An 18628-nucleotide genomic window follows, 5' to 3' on the forward strand; every position below is an offset into this window, starting at 1 on the left:
GAAAACTCATAAACTAATGCATAGTGACAACCCTAATCAATACATTTGTGAAAAGTGCGGGAAAGGGTTTGTAGGTAAGTATCGTTTGGAAAACCATCTACGATACACTCATTCAGAGAACACTGTGCAATGCCATGTATGTGGTAAAGCGTTCAAACACAAATATAAACTTCGAACACACTTAAATGTCCATTTTCGCACGAAAACATTCAAATGTACGATTTGTTCGAAGGAATTTCTGGATAGGTCAAAAGTGAGGGTGCATATGATTTCATCGCATTCGGACGAACGACCTTTTAAGTGCGAAGTTTGTGAGTATACTTGTAAATTAAAAGGAAACCTCACAAAACACATGAGGATTCACTTTAAAGGGCGTTAAAGTTTGTCATATTTTGTCACGTCAGTGCCGTAAGGTCGTATCTACCTATGCGATTGCATAGCAGATATGATCTTACTGCACTGGCGCTACAATTTATGTAAAACAATGGTCCACTTTGAAGGTATTGCCCAGGTGACAACGCGTATAATATGCAGTGGTCAAAACCACGATTTTATCATCCCCTGGCATGGTGATGTATTGCTGTTGTACTATACCAGTATACTGAAATTTGCAATAAATGTTTTTCTTGTATTAAATGGAAACACAAACAACAATTGTGGGTGGAATCTGTGTGACATGATAAATACAGTGACTGCATCAGTAAGCTTACACTTTTGAACAAAAGGTTTTTCACTACAGTGCAGAGAATAAATCCAGTTTTGTTTATTTCTGCATTGTAGTTTATGACAGGTGTAAGCTTATGGTCTGATGTTAGACATGCTTCTGCATCAGGATGTGTGTGTGTGTGTGTGAGAGAGAGAGAGAGAGAGAGAGAGAGAGAGAGAGAGAGAGAGAGAGAGAGAGAGAGAGAGAGAGAGAGAGAGAGAGAGAGAGAGAGAGAGAGAGAGAGAGAGAGAGAGAGAGAGAGAGCATGAAAGAAAGAGAGCATGGTGATACTTCCATGGTGTGAATGTGTTTGTTTTATTAGATTATGAAACTTTGACCAAACATTAAGATACATGTAATACTAAAATGACAGAATGACATAAAATTTTGATTACTAATAAAATACCAAACATCACTACAGTTTCGATTGCCAAGCCTCTTCATATGTGTACCGCGTACCTAAATTATGCCAATGTACCTCAGTGCCGAAACTACAAGTTTTTGCTGTGTATAATATATGTTTATTTTATGCACTGACTTTTGAGTGGAATATTAGATCCATGTCACAGACTGTGTCACTTTAATATGAACGTAACCATTTACCTTTTAATGTCTGGTGATCATACAACCCTGTGGTAATTTCATTTTTGAGTAAAAGTGGTCAGAAAAGGATTCCTGCAAACAGTGCGATAGTATCATTAACGGTACTTTGAGTTCCAAACACGACTACGGTCAAAACTACACTCTACTGAGCAAGGTTAAAGGTACAACACAAAGATAAAAAAAAAACATTAACTAAATTGTAGTAAAAATCGTCTTGGAGCTGATCTGTCCACAAAACATATCATTTTTCTCCAAATGGTAAGAATGCCCTTATTTTTATTTTCGTTTCGTTATTATGGTGTACAGTGTTTCTACGCTATATTCGACATTTATGCATAACCTTTTGGAATAGCGAAAACCACGAAGCGTAAGTACACTCTCTGGGGTGGTACCAGTGGCCAGCTCTGGTAGGAGTGTGTAGCCAGTGCTGGAAACCCCAAGTCCCATTTTAGACCCACTTTGACCAAAAATCCACACCCCATTTTAGACCATTACAGGTTTCTAAAAGATGAAAGTTTTACATTTTCGTTAGGAGGCAACACTGTGCGGCAATTAATGACAGTAATGATTTGATAAAAGGATAATGGACCACATTTCAGACCAAGCAAATAAAACAAATAACGCAAAGTGGACGATAATTTAGACTCTTCAGCTAAAAAAAAAACAGACCCCATTTTAGGCCAAAGGGCTAGAAAGCACACACGTACTCCCCAAATGGCGGCACAAATACATATATTCAAATAAGGGGAGTATCCCCCCCTCCCCCGATTGCACTCTGTCGTGTAGATTTGTCGGCTAAGATATGCCGTATCTTAGTTCGTCAAATGTTTATCAGTCAGTTGAAATTTACAAGATGTGAACTTTGCCCTTTGCGCCAGTCAACGAAAGGAAAGTCCGATGGTCAAAATGCTGCTTCGGTAAACGTCGGATACATGAAAACATTCTTTGGCAATCTGTTATCAACGCCTGTTAATCCTCAACTTTTTTCTGGCAAGGAATAGTTGTTGAATGTTGTTGTTCTTTAAAAAAATGTATCCACGTAGTTTCAAGATACATAGGAAAGGGCAAGCCTTCTATTCACATCCCTAGGATTCACAGCCATAGTCGTGAAACCACTACACCTCTTTACGGCAATGATGGAACAACACCATTTTATAGTCGATTTGAAGCCTGCGTAAATTTAAAGTTCATGACAAAACTACTCAAAATGAAGCTTTGGAAAATATCCGATCCTCAACATTCAGTCAGACAGACAGACAGACAGACAGACACATACACACAGACACATACTCACTCCACACATAAGTTATTGTCATCATACAGTTGAATCACAAAAAAGTAAAAACTTACACAATTGAAAACGACACTAGTTTTTCAATCATAATTAAACCAATATTTTATTTTTCAAACTTGTTCAAACTGACCGGTATCCAAACATCCTCTTCCACTTTTTCCTCACGTTGTTGTTTACGTACTTCTTGGCAACCATACCTTGCCTTCATCTGATAGAACCACTGCATCAGTTCACTTTCTCTTGATCTCAAGAGACACTCATTAAAATAAACATGAGCTTCTCGTCTGTGTAGTGCAATTTCTCTTTCTTCTACAAAATCAATTTTTGACATCATTTCAATTTCATTATCACGAGCATTTCTCTGTCTTTCTTCTTCAAGCTTTCCCTCTCTATTCTCAATTTCCCGTTCTCTGTCTCCCATCACCGTCTCTCTTATCTCTATCTTTAGTATCTCCTTTTCAATTATCTGTATTTCTTCTTCAATATTTCCTTCTCCTTTCTCGACCTCTGCCTGTCTAGCAGCTAACACTGTCTCTCTTCCAGCTAACTGTAATACCTCCTTTTCCATTCTCTGTCTTTCTTCTTTAATCTTCCCTTCTCTCTTCTCAATTGCTACTTCTCTTTCTCTCAACATCGTCTCTCTTCCTTCAAACTTAAGTCTCTCCTTTTCCATTCTCTGTCTCAATTCTTCAATCTCTTCTTCTCTCTTCGCAACTGCTACTTCTCTGTCTGTCAACACTGTCTCTCTTCCTGCTAACTGTAATATCTCCTTTTCCGTTCTCTCTCTTTCTTCTTCAATCTTTCGTTCTCTTCGCTCTATTTCCCGCGTTCTATCTGTCAACACCGTCTCTCTTGCCGCTAAATTTAATATCTCCTTTTCCATTCTCTGTCTTTCCTCTTCAAACTTTCCTTCTCTCTGCTCCACTTCTCGCTTCGTCGCTGCCAACACCGTCTTGCTTCCCGCTAACTTTAATCTTTCAATTTCGAATCTTTGTCTTTCTACTTCAATATTTCCCTCTCTTCTATCTACTATTCCCTCTCTATCTGCTAACACCCTCTCTCTTACCACTAACTTTAGAATATCCTTTTCCAATCTTTGTCTTTCTTTTTCAATCTTTCCTTCTCTCTGCTCTACTTCTCGCTTGCTAGTTGTCAACATCGACTCTCTTCTCTCTAACTTTAGCAACTCCTTTTCAAATCTCTGTGTTTCTTCTTCAATCTTTCTTCGTCTTATCTCTACTTCTCGCCGCATGGTATCTTTCATATCTTCAACTCCCTTTTCTCTTCGTTCAACTTCTTTCCTTAACCTTCTTACTTCGTTTGCTTCATTTCGTAAACTTCTCTCTCTATTTTCTAGTTTAAAGAGAGAATAATTATAATTCATATTGATATTGTCGTGTACTGTATTAGTATGTAGGGCCTTTTTATCTCGTTCGTTACTATTATGATAGCTTTTATTTCGAGATGAGATGGAAAGGTCTTGTGATTTTTCTTAATTAACAAAAAAAAACTGTAATACTATATATAGAGCATTTCAGTCATGACACATAGATCGTTGTAAGTGTTGCATTAACTAGCATTGCCAGATACAACAAGCGACTCAGTGGTCCAATCATCGAAACCAAACTCTTGATAAACATCGCGTAAAGTTGATATCTTACCTTGATATACTCTCCTAGATACCAATCCAGGTGTGCAAAGGAATACCTCAATACTCGACAACATGATTATTTCTTCATAGATACAGCAAGAGCAAAAGCCGCAAGCACGTCTGTCTATGTCTAACAGATGGTCTGTGTTAATGTTTGTGAATTCGATCATGTGAAGAACGTAGGAACGTTTACTAGTATGACGTAGACTCTTTCGAACTTCTCAGGTTAAGATCTCGCATGCTGAGACCGTGCCCGGTCATCGCGCGAGATTATTTCATTGCGCTGTGCAAAACGTTATTCCGGGCATCGCAGCTGAACAGAATATATATTAACTGTACTGCATTGATCAATTGATTGATTATTTTGTGTAACTACCTACAACCAAAAGTATCAAAAGGGTTTATTCGTACTGAAAGCCAAATACTTCACTGATAAAAATCTGGAATCAATTGTTTTAATGATTTGGGTTATAATACGCGACATGTAAGCACGAGCCAAAAGATTTGTGTTATATGGAGAGAAATGTAAGGTAAAGGCAATCTAGTCACCACTGTTGTGGGGTTATTGCCACATTACGCTATATATAAACATTCCATGTATCTTCTTCGACTTTGAAAAGGTCCGTAAAATCACAGCATGGAGGTACAGTAACAGTTGTTCATCTCGCTCGAATGGCGAACACATTTGGCCTATGGTGGCCCTTGATATTTTTAACTAACTAAAGATCGGTTTGAATTATCTTGAACAACGTTGTGTTTTTTTCTAAATCAATTTTACCTGTTCTTTTGGCTTTCAAATTGGCTACTAGTAGTACTACTACTACCACCACCACCACCACCACCACCACCACCACCACCACAGGGGCACGTATTATTGCTTAGATTGCCGCCCTTGATTGCCGTTTTCTTAGGAAAATATCGTACAAATCCTACTGCTACAAATGTATCAATCTCTATACTAGTAGAAATATATATATAGTCAAAATGTTGTTATATTTAGTCTGTAGACCAGGAAAACAACAATCTAAGAAATATTACACGCCCCTATGACTACTACTGGTTGTAGGCAAGACTTGTTGACTCGTCGCGCCAGTGACTCGATTGACTGGACTTTTTTACTGCTACATAGCGCCCTCAAGTGGCGACCCTTAGGGGATGTCGGCGACCCCTGTACAAAGTAGAATGTTTACCTTGTACCCGTATACAGAGCGAGATGTGATGGTATAGTATGATAATTTGGGTCTGGGACAGTCTAAGCATGGTGGTTTATACTTCCATAGTCTAAGTCATTCGAGGTCCTCCACCTGTGTGCCATTTTTATGTCACTTGCTAGTCTTACGCAGGCATGGAAGTACATGTACTCTGAAATTACGTAACGTAGTGTTATTCAAGTAATTGCTCTTTACACGTTCGATCACCGATCCGTCGCCATGCATCGCAGTGCAAATGTGATACGTTGTGGAGTAAAAACATACACTGTCTCACGACGAATTCTCTGCCAACGCGTACCAAGCACGACCTTTCAACATCAAGTGACAAGATGTATGAGTTTTCTGAAAGACTTTAGGGACGGTCTTAAAACGGACAAAGCATTTTCGCCGTACGACTTTGGATGGAGAGAAGGCCCACTGCCAAACCAAGCAGACGTTGTCATCATTGGTGGAGGGGTGATTGGCTCAAGCATAGCGTACTTTTTGAAAAGGAGAGATCCGCGAGATTTGAAGGTCGTGGTAGTTGAACGCGATCCCTCAGTAAGTGTTGCGCCCTCTATCTATATAATAGCATGAGATTGGCAAAAGTGTAACTTGAAGTCTTTAATCAGATTCATAGTACGGTATTGTATGTGTAGGATGTCTTCATTGACAACAATGACATAAACGGCTATGGCAGGAAATACGTCCCTGGTTATGGTCACATATATATAGGCTGAAGTGGCACGAGCTGAGTGTATGAACTTTTCATTCAAGTGAAAATACTTATAAAAAGCTTCATCTAGATTATTCTAGTATATTGTTAATGTCGATGCATATTTTCCATGACATTACAATTTGTGTTCTTACATTACAGAACTGTTGATTATATAGTAGGGAGTTTCTGTACATTTTGTGATATGTATAATGAATTATGTCATCGGATAGTTTACAAGTTATATCCTCATACCAGGTTTGAGTTCAGTTAATTGCAAGTGATGGCTAAGTTTGCTTCAGTAGGTACAATAATGTGAGTACCTTTTAAATATGTTCGTGTAGGGTCTATGGTTAAAACTACACCTATACACATATGTACTCAGCTTGTACCCCTTTAAGGTTATGACAACACCTCACCCTTGATAGAATTTTGAAAAGTTGTTTATAATTATTTACTCATTTCAACAGACTTTGTTGTGATTTACTAGCCTACCTCTCAATCTGATTAAAATCTGATGTGGTGAAAGAGGCTAGATGTCTTTATTTACCTCTATTTCCATCGTGTTGTGATATTTGTTTTGTTCCGAGTGATCACTGCCATCCCGACGTCTGACTCTGTGTAATAGACAATCCCGTTTGAATCTCAAGGACCTTGTAAGGTTTCTACAACCAATCAGCATGCTTCTTTCAAAATCATTCACAGAGTATGTGTTGAACTTCACGTGACTGTAAGGGTGGTTCGTTTGCTTGTTTTTTCAATTTCAACAGTGTGCGCACATGCCAATGTAATGCTCATCCTGATTGGCTACTCTAAAGCGCGAGATCTTTGAGATTCAAATGGGATTGTCTATTACACAAGGTCAGATGTGGGATGGCCGCGATCACTTGGAACAAAACAAATGTCACAACACTATGGAAATAGAAGTAAATAAAGTCATCTAGCCGCTTTCACAACAACAGATTTTAATCAGATTGCCTACCTATATAAGGCTTGAAGGACTAACTCTATCACACCACTTCAGCTATCCTATTAACCGCCATTTCATTGTCTTCAAATGGGGTATAATTTTCACTTACAATGTATAAAGTATAAATCCACTCTGCAAGAAACAGACATATGCAACAATCGCATTGCAATGCATACGATATGAAGCACCCACTTTAAGACACCAACAAGAATAGGCCATTACCAATACTCCAAACAGGAAATTGAGAAAACAGCGCCCTCGCTCAGATTATGAGTATCATCGATTCATCGTACCATTTCTTAAGAGCTTCATCCCATGGTAATATTCTGTAGAAGTGTAAATCAGGGATGTTTTTCATATTGTTCAGACATCAAGGAAAGCAGCAGTGCTCTATGATTAACCAAGTAACCTATACCATGTATACCCCCAAGGTACACACAGACAGGAAGTAGAGCGCCACTATGGCAAATTTTGGAAAGGCCTATTGTATCCGTTCTGACTTTTGTTCCTTCACAGCTTACTTCTTAAATTCTTCTGTTATATTTTGAGTAAGCATAACAAAAATAATGATGATAATTTTTTCTAGTACACAAGAGCTTCCACAGTGTTATCAATTGGTGGAATCCGACAACAGTTCTCACTACAAGAAAATATTCTCCTCTCCAAGTTCAGTTGTGAGTTTTTACACAATGTAAGGGAATATTTGACGGTGGATTATGAAGACCCTCCGGATGTCCAATTTCATCCCCAAGGTTACCTCTTTCTAGCCTCTGCAGAAGGTGCACAAACTTTGAAAGAAAATCATGCAGTACAAAGGTAGTAATTTTAACAGATTAATACATTAAAGTAACACAGGTCAAGTTTACAAAATTTCTTTTTTTTATTCAGGTGGTTTACAAAAAATCTCTATTGTGTACATCAAACATAAAGCTGCAGTATTAAAGTTGTACTATCTTGAACATTTTTTGAGACTTTAAAAAAAAATATAGATATAATGACTTACTTGTAATATTGTACACCCTGAACAGTAATGAACCACTTGTGGGTAATTATATTTGTGTAGCTGTACACATAGTATGGTACAATAAATGCAATCAAATCAATTTTGGGTCCATACCCAAAAATCAGCACCCCATCATGATTGCAGCCTACATGTATTTCTGCACTATGTGTATTGGTAAATAAAATCAACCGCTAATTAACATGTACACTATCTAATTATTGGTATTTTCTGTCAATATACATGTATTGTTGGTTGTCCAATCCAAAAAATAATATTCCAGTTACAGCCAGTGTAGCTTTAATAAATGCATGTAATAAAAAAATCATCTTGTTTCCACAGTTGATGTCATGCAATGAGGTTCTTTTTATATTTTTATATACACATTTGAATTTAATATCCTTTTAATTTAGTCATCAATTTATTTAGCTATTATGCGGCTTTACGCCCTACTACCAGGTTCTAGTTCTGCTTCTAGCAAGTAAATATGTTCCAGGAAGAAATACAAGTGCCTATTAATACTCTGTGAAAATGTACCTCCTCAAAAAAAAAGACAACAAATGAACAAAAAGACAAACAAAAGAAAACCTCCAAAACCAAAACAAAATAAAAACAAACAAACAAACAAACAAAAACATATAACTTATTAGTTATACCCCTTTCATATGAACTGACATACTGTGAATTAAAAAAAATGGAATTTCATTTTATCAGGAGCACACACATGAACATTATTAGCAATATTAGCAGTTGTTTTATTCAGGACGATTACTTGGATTATTCATGTATATATCAAAGAATCCAAGAATTGCATTTTAAATGTTATTCTTGACTGTTTTGTTGTCCTAAGGGAATGTAATGCCAACATTGAATTGTTAAGTAAAGCAAAGCTGAAAGAAAGGTTTCCATGGCTGAATACCAAAGATATTGAACTTGGTGCATGTGGTAAGTTTATTTTATCATTTGTGAAATTTAGAAAGTAATCACGAAAATAGATTAGCTGCATTCCAAATACATGTATGTCAAAGTGCTTGTTAGCACAACTGAACTGAGGTGAGATAGTATTATGTGCATTTAAAATGATCGTGCGTGTGTGTGTATGCATGTGTGTTGTGTGTGTGCACATGTGAGTGAGTGTGCGAGTGTGCTGTGCATGTGTGTGCACATGCACGAGTATATGTGTGGTGTGGTACACGTGCATGTGCACAAGTGTGTTTGTGTTGTGTGTGTGTGTGCACACGCATGAGCGAGTGTGTGTATACATGATTCACTCATAATGAAAAAATGCTGGGCAGATTAAGTGAAATTTGATGGGTATGCCACTTTTGAGGTGCAGAGGGTAGGTTGTTCAAAGATAAATGATCCTATCAAAAATATGCAAATTGGGTCCAAGAATGTTATGCTTTGGTAACAAATCTTACATTGTAACTGGGTCTAAGCATTGTAAGGATGTTCCTAAGGATGACTGGATGACGAAGTGTGCAAGACAACATGATCCCATCATGAAAATGCAAATTATGGCCAAACTTAAAAACTACCGAGCAGTGGAAGTTTGTGAATAAATATAGCGATTTTGGTAAGAACTTCACCATGTAGATTGGTCTAGAATTATATTTGTAAATACTTTTTTTTGGTTCATCTTGTCTTCTGATCCTCTGACTTATACTCCATATCCCAAAGACACTTGTTAATGATCTCTTGCAGGTGTTGGAAGTGAAGGCTGGTTTGACCCATGGACCTTATTGGACGCTTTCAAACGTAAAGCAATCTCATTGGGTGTCAAATATATTCATGGTGAAGTGTCAGGGTTTAAACTTAAACAAGAGAAATTAGTGAGCAGTGACAAAGTCAATAACCCTGAACATGGCAGTAAAATTAAGTATATTGAGGTAAAGAAAATCATATTTTTTCTTTCAAGAAAGAGTTAGAACACACAACAATAACATTAAATTTATGATGTCAACAAAAAAGTGTTTTTTGGAATTTCAAAGAGAAAGAAAGCAAAATTGGTAACAAACAGTTTGAAACAAATGAAAATTTCTACAGAGTGTCAAAATATTTTTTGGAATTGAATCCTAATGTTCGCTCACCACCATTATGTTAGCCGTAACAAAGTTTGTTTATTACGCTTGTGTGATGTACATTGTGCGATCATCCATAACTAGAGATGCTAAAACAAAGTGTTATCTCCAGGCAGGATTTTCCTTGATTTATGACAGAATTTCAGCCCAAGAGTAGTTTGACATTATGCTAATAAATTGAATTCAAAATGGCCGTTGGGACTTGAGATGAGTGGAAGTTTACAAAGCAATCAAAAATGTGATGTATCCAAAAAATAAAATACATTTTACTCGGACATGCAGTCTAACAACCACTTTTAAATCATTTATTACTTCCGCAGCTTTCTTTGCCAAATAGTGACGAGGTCATTCCGTTATCCTGTAGTACTGTTATCAATGCTGCTGGAGCCAATGCTAGTGAGATTGCCAGACTTGTATCGATAGGTTTAGGTCCCGGAGTACTGGCTACACCATTACCAGTAGAAGCAAAGAAGAGATACGTTTTTCTCTTTCACTGTGTCAATGGACCGGACTGTGGAAGTCCTTTAGTTATAGACAGAAGTGGAACTTATTTCAGACAAGAGGGGATGTCTGGAAATTTCTTAGCTGGACTTTCACCACAGGTTTTTGTCATTTTTTTTTCTTTGATTTTAATACACATTTTGACTCGTACAGGGTTGTCGGTGCCTAAAATTTAATCCACTTGCCTCGGTATTTTTGCCATTTTTCCTGCAACTACCCAAACGAAAAACTGATTGATTATTTTACAGTTATGTTTCCGAACTTTGATATAAAAAATACGACATTTAATAGAGGAAAAATGACAAAAAACTTCACACGTATTTACAGTAACGTGTAGACTGCCCATATGATGTAACAGTGTCTGCTACAGAACATATGGACGTAGTCTTCGAATCATGTGACTATGGTGTGACGCGTAGAGCACACACATAAATATGTGCATCTAAAAATTTATTGTCTATGAACAAGACCCTGCTTCTAACTTTAGATTATCTCATTTCAGGAAGATGAGGAGCCTAGTGTAGAAGACCTTGAAGTTGACTATGATTGGTTCGAGGACAAAATATGGCCAACCTTAGCATATAGAGTTCCATCATTTGAAGCTTTGAAGGTAAGCATAATTGTGATAACCTAAGGGGTCAAATTATAGAACAGAATTCTGATAAACTAAGGGGTCAAATTATAGAACAGAATTCTCATAACCTAAGGGGTCAAATTATAGAACAGAATGCTGATAAACTAAGGGGTAAATTATAGAACAGAGGGGTCAAATTATAGAACAGAATTCTGATAAACTAAGGGGTAAATTATAGAACAGACTTCTGATAACCTAAGGGATCGTTATAAAACAATTCTGATAAACTAATGATCAGATTATATAACAGAATTCTGATAACCTAAGGGGTCAAATTATAGAACAGAATTCTGATAACCTAAGGGGTAAATTATAGAACAGACTTCTGATAACCTAAGGGGTCATTATAAAACAATTCTGATAAACATGATCAGATTATATAACAGAATTCTGATAAACTAAGGGGTCAGATTATAGAACAGAATTCTGATAAACTAAGGGGTCAAATTATAGAACAGAATTCTGATAACCTAAGGGGTCAAATTATAGAACTTAATTTTTTATAACCTAAGGGGTAACATATAGAACTTGCAAATCTAAAAGAGTCAAAAATTTTATCTGACCTAAAAAAGATAGGGGCTATATATTATAACATAGTACTCCAAAAGGAGATTTCCAAAATGGGAGAATGACATGACGATTGGTTGAGGTGTCCTCTAGGGGTCATGTGATCTCAAATGTGTATGCAAATCAAGGAGTACATTGTCAAGCATTTCTAAGCAGGGACAGCAATCCAATAATGACCAAGCCGTTAACAACAGCTTAATTGTGGGGTCTGTTTACTCTACAAAGACTTGTTTCTGAGTAAGAATTTACATTATTTATGCACTCAGAACAGTTTGATGATACCTGAATACTGTAGTTGGGTGCGGTTTCTTCCACAAAGATTTACCTGTGTTCTTCTTTTTTTTTACAGGTAAAAAGTGCTTGGGCTGGATATTATGACTACAACACAGTTGATCAGAATGCCATCGTTGGACAACATCCTATTATTTCTAATTTCTACTTTGCCAATGGTTTCAGCGGCCATGGATTACAACATTCACCAGCTATTGGTCGAGCAATGAGTGAACTGATTTTAGATGGTGCTTTCACCACCATTGATTTATCCAGGTTTAGTTTCAATAGATTCATAGACAATCAACCAATCTTTGAAAGAAACATCATTTAATGATCTGTCTGATTTTAAATTTATGTCAAGGATGGGACATTGGTTGCACTGCCCACATTTGACTATAGGGATGTAGATAAGGGCCGGTAGCCAGCAAAAACCAACTGGCTACTTTGCAAACTTTTGGCAGCTACTTTTTAAGGAACTTGTTGAAAAATATTCTGTTTCAACCAGTATATTTCAATAATTAATAATTAATAATATTTATTTATTATGGATAGTTCTTTAAGTATATAAATATTTGTCTCCCAAGAAGTCCAGTGAGGGCCATCCCTCATGGGTTCAGTGTTAGTGCAGGAGGAAACCGGAGTACCCAGGGAAAACCTGTGTTGTTTGGTAGAGTCAAACTGAATGACACTCTTCTTACTTACAGCGTGGTAAATTTAATCCAACCCAGAATGAGTTCAAACCCTAACCGCACTAAGAGGCAAGTGGTTTAACCACTCGGCCACCGACAACCCTAGGTAGATTTATGATTCTCATTCCTTCACGTTTTACAGGTTTTACGTTCCAAATTAATTAACTACAGCCCTAATGAATATATATACTAAGAGAAGTGTATGTTTCTTAAACACATTGGTTTAAAATGGGGTGTGAGTATTTCAGGTGAAAGAATCTAAAATGCAGATCCACTGTACTACTGTAGTCTAAATTATTGTTTGGTCTATAATAAGGTATACTTTCCTTAATCTCAATCCATAAATCATTCCTTGACTTGACATGGCAAGTGTACAATTCATCACATTATGCCATGCGTTAATGAATCGATTGACAGGGAATAAAGCTTTGATCAAAAGACTGTAAATAAACCTGGACATTTGGGCTATTAAAGACTTATTTTCGTTATTCGACTTGACAACAGAAATAAGGGGTGACTAAAATGCCTTCATGTACATGAACACAAGGTACCAGTCTAGTAATTAGTAATGATTAGTCTTTGAGAACTAGCTGAAGACTGTAAAAATGCAAAATTTTGTAGCAGCAAAAATATGTAGGTTTACTGTAGGTGTAAAAGGGGTTTTTAGAGGTTGATGGATGGGCAGATTCAGGAATTTATACTCAGGGTTTTAATTGTGATAGTTATGATAGTAACAGGATTAAGTGGCTTTTAACAGTGTTATAACCACTAGTGGTTGTTTGTGTGGAGGGAGGGAAGGGGTGGAGGGGGGTGGTCTGGGGGGGGGAGATGAGTTGTAAGTTTAAGTTTAAGTTTATTTATTTTCTAAAGCGCCTCTCCTATTTAAAATATTCAAAAGCGCTGCACATAAAATACAAAAACATAAATAAGGTGAATGCTACAAAAACAAGTATACCGTTAACACCCTTAAAATGTCAAATGTTAAAAGGATAGTGAATGGTCATTAAAATTATAGACTGAGACTTGTTATAAAAGCCTTAAAAATGTCAAATATTAAAACGAACTTTGTACAGGGTCAGGTGAGTTCTACAGATGTCTGTGGACATTGATCAGTATACTGCAATATACAGCATGTCATGGTGGTGCTTTATCTGTCAAGCCACCCCTCTCAAAAGGTGAGATGGGCTGGCCAATAGGATGCCCCGATTACAGCATATCTTGCTGACTAATTTATAATCAGTTTGATCTGATATTTAGTTTACAGAGATGAAAGATCATGCACAAATTAATTTTAGTCACCTTTGACAAGATTGCAATAAATATGCTAGTGATTATTTACACACACACACACACGCACGCACGCACGCATGCATGCACACACACACACGTACACATGTGCAACACTATAAGAACACATACGTGTATAGCAAGAGTGCAAAAATCCTTGTCAATATACATTTGATATGAAGCCTTCAACAATGTGTAAAAAGTGTGCTCTTGTAAGGAGGAAGTGAATTGTCAATGTATTTGCCATTTAGAAAAAATCACTGTCAGGTCCAGTATGTGCATGCATGTCACTGCCCCATTTACAGCTAAAATGATATCGGCTTGGTGTTTCGCTCGTATGACATGACATTTATTACACATACAGCTTCAAATGCAAAAGAAATAATTACAAAGGTGCCATGCACAGTGGGGATGTTGAAGTAGTCAAGTTGAAATGTTGATTATCAGTTAGAAAATAAACAATTGCAGCCATTGAAATCATCAAGTGCATGTGTAAGGTTTTCGTTACCCCCCCGGTAGAAGCCTGTTTTTACTGCACTGTAAAGAATACCAATGCATATCAGTTTTCAATGTGATTGGGTAAAGGATCCTGCTGTGTTTATTGTGTCTCTGTTATTGTTAGTTTAGAGTTGAAATATGTCTAGCTCTGTGTCAAAAACATAATGTCCCATGAGTGAAACACCAAGCCTACCTCATTTTAGCTGTATTGAAACATCACCGTGCACAGTTTGATATTGTGTGTTCAGATGCAATTACAAGTGACTACAGTACTCCATGTTTACCCTTTTTACGTTTACAAACACTTCCCGTATGTACAACAACAAACTTTTTACACAGTAAAAATAATTGTTGTAATTTATCAAGTTACACACACATAGACTTGGTCTATGGTTTTTCATATTGCTTTTTGAGTAGAAAATAACTTGTAAGCTCTTTTTTTAAAAATCCAAAATGGCTACCCAATTCTTATCCTACTTTAAATCAAAACCTTCAGAATCTTTAAGACAAAAATTCTCCTCATAGAAGTGGATTTGGTTTCATTGGTTTGCAGTGAGACATATACATGTCTAGAAAGTTTGAATAGATATATAGATATATTTAGTAATCTTTTGTGTGTTGAGTAACACTGGAATGTACGTGTAGTTACACGTAAAGCTGCACCAGCTCTAATTGGAGTGTTATTTTTTCAATCAGACAACCAACAATACAACTTCTGACATCAGACCATTGGACAAACGGAACCTTATACAAACAGGGAAAGTAAACAACTGAATTAGATTAAAACACTTGGCACAGCATGTTGGAAGTACAGAGACTTGTATTACATTCCATCATTTGATAAGAACAGCTGTATGGCCTCTTTACATTACATCATGTTCACAAACAAATTTCCAGTTCTCCTGGCATTTCAGGTACACATAAAGAGGCCATAAAACTGATCTTATCAAACCATGGTGTGCGCTACAAGTCTCTGCTGTTCCAACATGCTTGTGCCAAGTGTTATTAATCCAATTCATTTGTTTACTTTCCCTGTTTGTAATATGTTACGTTTGTCCATGGTCTGGTGTCGACAGTTGTATAGTCTGAAAAGTCCAGCTGTTGGTCCGCTTGTGTAACCACTTGCTAACCCACCGCTTTAAATAGTTGGAAAGAACGCCTGCATCTTTCAGGCTATCAACAAAATATATTCACTGAAAATTGTTAAAATACCAATAATTAGACATTATACATGTCTATTTTATCAATAAGTAGTGTAGTAATAAGTTGAAATTGTGATTCACTCGGGGTGATGATTTTTTTGGATATGGATCCCAAATCAATTTGATTGGATATATGGCACCATATACTGTGTGTATCATACACAAGTTCTCTTCTTCCACTTTTGATTACTATGTGTACCTCTACTGAAACATTTTTACCAACATGTCATTCAATATTTCAGAATGTACAACCAGTGACAGGATAGCATTAACAATTGGAATTTATTACAACCAGTGACAGGATAGCTTTAACAATTGGAACTTATTACAACCAGTGACAGGATAGCATTAACAATTGGAATTTATTACAACCAGCGACAGGATAGCTTTAATAATTGGAATTTATTACAACCAGTGACAGGATAGCAGTAACAATTGGAACTTATTACAACCAGTGACAGGATAGCTTTAACAATTGGAACTTATTACAACCAGTGACAGGATAGCTTTAACAATTGGAATTTATTACAACTAGTGACAGGATAGCATTAACAATTGGAACTTATTACAACCAGGGAAACGTAAACAAACGAATTGGATTAAGAACACTTGGCACAGTGTGTTGGAAGTATGGAGACGTGTATTACATTTCTTGGTTTGAAAAGAAGTTTTTATGGCCTAGATAAGGAAAGTCATGGAACTTGTAATTCATCTTGATGAGTGCAAACTATTATCCAAACAGGCCATAAACGCGTTCGCGTCAAATGATGAAATGTAATACTTGTCGTGCTTCCAACATGCTGTCCTAAGTGTTATTAATCCACTTCAGTTTATTTCCTGTTTGTAACAGGTTTTGGTTGACAAAGCTTGTCTGTCGCTGGTTGTATAATACTGTGATTTATCGGTAGTCAATATATCTAACATTAAAAGTTTCAAAAAACAAATTCCAACGGCAGCTTTAAGAACTATTTACAAAATAACACAGTCTATTTGAATGCAATATATTATAGCTTTAACTTTTATTGTTATCAATGTGTGCTTTTTAAGAATGAGTAGCCAACACTTGGCGCTCAATGTCGAGGCATGAGCAGTTTACAAATTTGTGCAGCTGAGCATAGAACATTTCATAGAGATGTTTTACTTATAAAACTTATACCTAAAGATGTGTTTTAGTGTTGACAATAAAATGGAACACTTTGTTCCAGGGTTATAGAAATTTTGTCAGTGTGTGTGTTTTCCTCTTCAAAACACTCATTTTGTATGCTGAATACAAGTGAATGTTGATTGGCACTTTTCAAGGGACGGAAGTGACATGATGCAGTATGCCAGTATGTACCAAAATTACTCAATCAGTTCCCAAATATTTAGTTTGCTTCCAGGCAAAGTATGAATGATTAAGTACTGCAACATATTGATACATTTAATACTGAACTTGCCCTGATGCGTTGACATAAGATTTAGCTATAGTTGTCACAACATTGCCAAGTCGGCGGGAAAGTTGTATAACAGTTTACTTTGATAACAGGCATGCAATATTCAGTGTTGTAAATAAACCCGGTCTGTCATTAGACATCATCATGGCTAGATGTATAAAGTGATGTATTAGACAATAAACCTCGGTAACTGTAACAGGTGCCAAATTTGAAAATTTGTTATGAATGAAGTTATCAATAATGATTTGCACAATTGTGGCACATCTTTGATCTGACCCTACTAAATTCTATACCAAAGACAAAGACCTATTATCAATATGTTGCAGTAGTTTGTGGTTTATACTTTTGATTTGAAGTGCAGTAACCACTATTGAGCTGCCACTATTGAGGTCATACCCCCACATTAACAGCAAACGGACATGGTCAGCTTTTAATTCAGTCTAGAGGCTATATACGGTATCTGTGGCTTCAAATTATCTCTTCACCCCGTCTAGCACAATGAGAAATCGTGAACCAAGTGTTGTTGATGCAAATGTACATGAGTACACCCAAACTGTCAGAATGATCTAAACAGTGTACAAATAGCATTCTGATATGATAAATGTACCATATTTGGACATTATGTAACTGCCCCCAAATATTGGGCAGACTTCTTCGATTCAAAGACATGCTGTGGATGGCGTGGTCTGAATTTGAAATTTCATCTCGGGACCTTATTGAGCCAGAGGTGACGACATTTTGAAGCCACTGATAGCCCCTAGAGCTAGAATATCTTTATATAGGATGATCATGTTTTTTTTTGTTTTTTTTTAGCAATGTTTGATTGCAACTACATTCAACTAGCCAACCATGTGGGTGTGTGTGTGTATAGATACATTTTAAAATCTTAGTTCATGGGTTTGTATGGAACTAAAAATTCTTGCTTAAATACAAGATGTAGACTTTTGGCATCACCAATTGCTAACCCATCAATACTGCATCTTACATGCAAGGTTTTTCCTTCAACCTTCAAGTTCAACAGCAATTATGCCATGCACAAGCCAAGTTGAACAAAAATTGGAATATATACTCTGGTCATTCTACTATATATCACAACGCATGTCTACATCACTGATTCTGCTGTGTTCGAAATATGAGTCAAAACATTCAAAATTGTCATTACTTTCCCCTATGTTTCTTTGATATTACTGGCGCTGGTATAATTGTTATTCACCGATATTTTTCTCAGCCAGAAAATACTCATGACCTAAGGGTGACAAAGGCCCCTTACTCGCATTTTCCTCGCATATTACTGGCGCTGGTATAATTGTTATTCGCCAATATTTTTCTCAGCC

General features: G+C 36.6%; 1 protein-coding gene across 1 annotated transcript; it reads left to right on the forward strand.

Moving 5' to 3' along the window:
* Window positions 1-5798: 5798 nt before the first annotated feature.
* LOC144441162 (FAD-dependent oxidoreductase domain-containing protein 1-like) lies at window positions 5799-12597 on the forward strand. Its single transcript, XM_078130703.1, has 7 exons — window positions 5799-6005; window positions 7716-7945; window positions 8980-9074; window positions 9834-10018; window positions 10531-10812; window positions 11214-11321; window positions 12262-12597. Exons 1-7 carry the CDS (start codon window positions 5799-5801, stop codon window positions 12514-12516), a joined length of 1362 nt encoding a protein of 453 aa, XP_077986829.1. The 3' UTR covers window positions 12517-12597.
* The last annotated feature ends 6031 nt before the right edge of the window (window positions 12598-18628 follow it).

This window comes from Glandiceps talaboti, chromosome 10 (assembly GCF_964340395.1).
Source record: "Glandiceps talaboti chromosome 10, keGlaTala1.1, whole genome shotgun sequence".
NCBI classification, from domain to species: domain Eukaryota; kingdom Metazoa; phylum Hemichordata; class Enteropneusta; family Spengelidae; genus Glandiceps; species Glandiceps talaboti.

Excerpts from the sequence above, each read along its gene's own strand:
- LOC144441162 (XM_078130703.1), top strand. The coding sequence starts at position 5,799 with ATGAGTTTTCTGAAAGACTTTAGGGACGGTCTTAAAACGGACAAAGCA. Across the intron at positions 9,075-9,833 it reads TATTGAACTTGGTGCATGTG|GTGTTGGAAGTGAAGGCTGG; the intron begins GTAAGTTTATTT and ends GATCTCTTGCAG. Across the intron at positions 11,322-12,261 it reads CATCATTTGAAGCTTTGAAG|GTAAAAAGTGCTTGGGCTGG; the intron begins GTAAGCATAATT and ends TTTTTTTTACAG.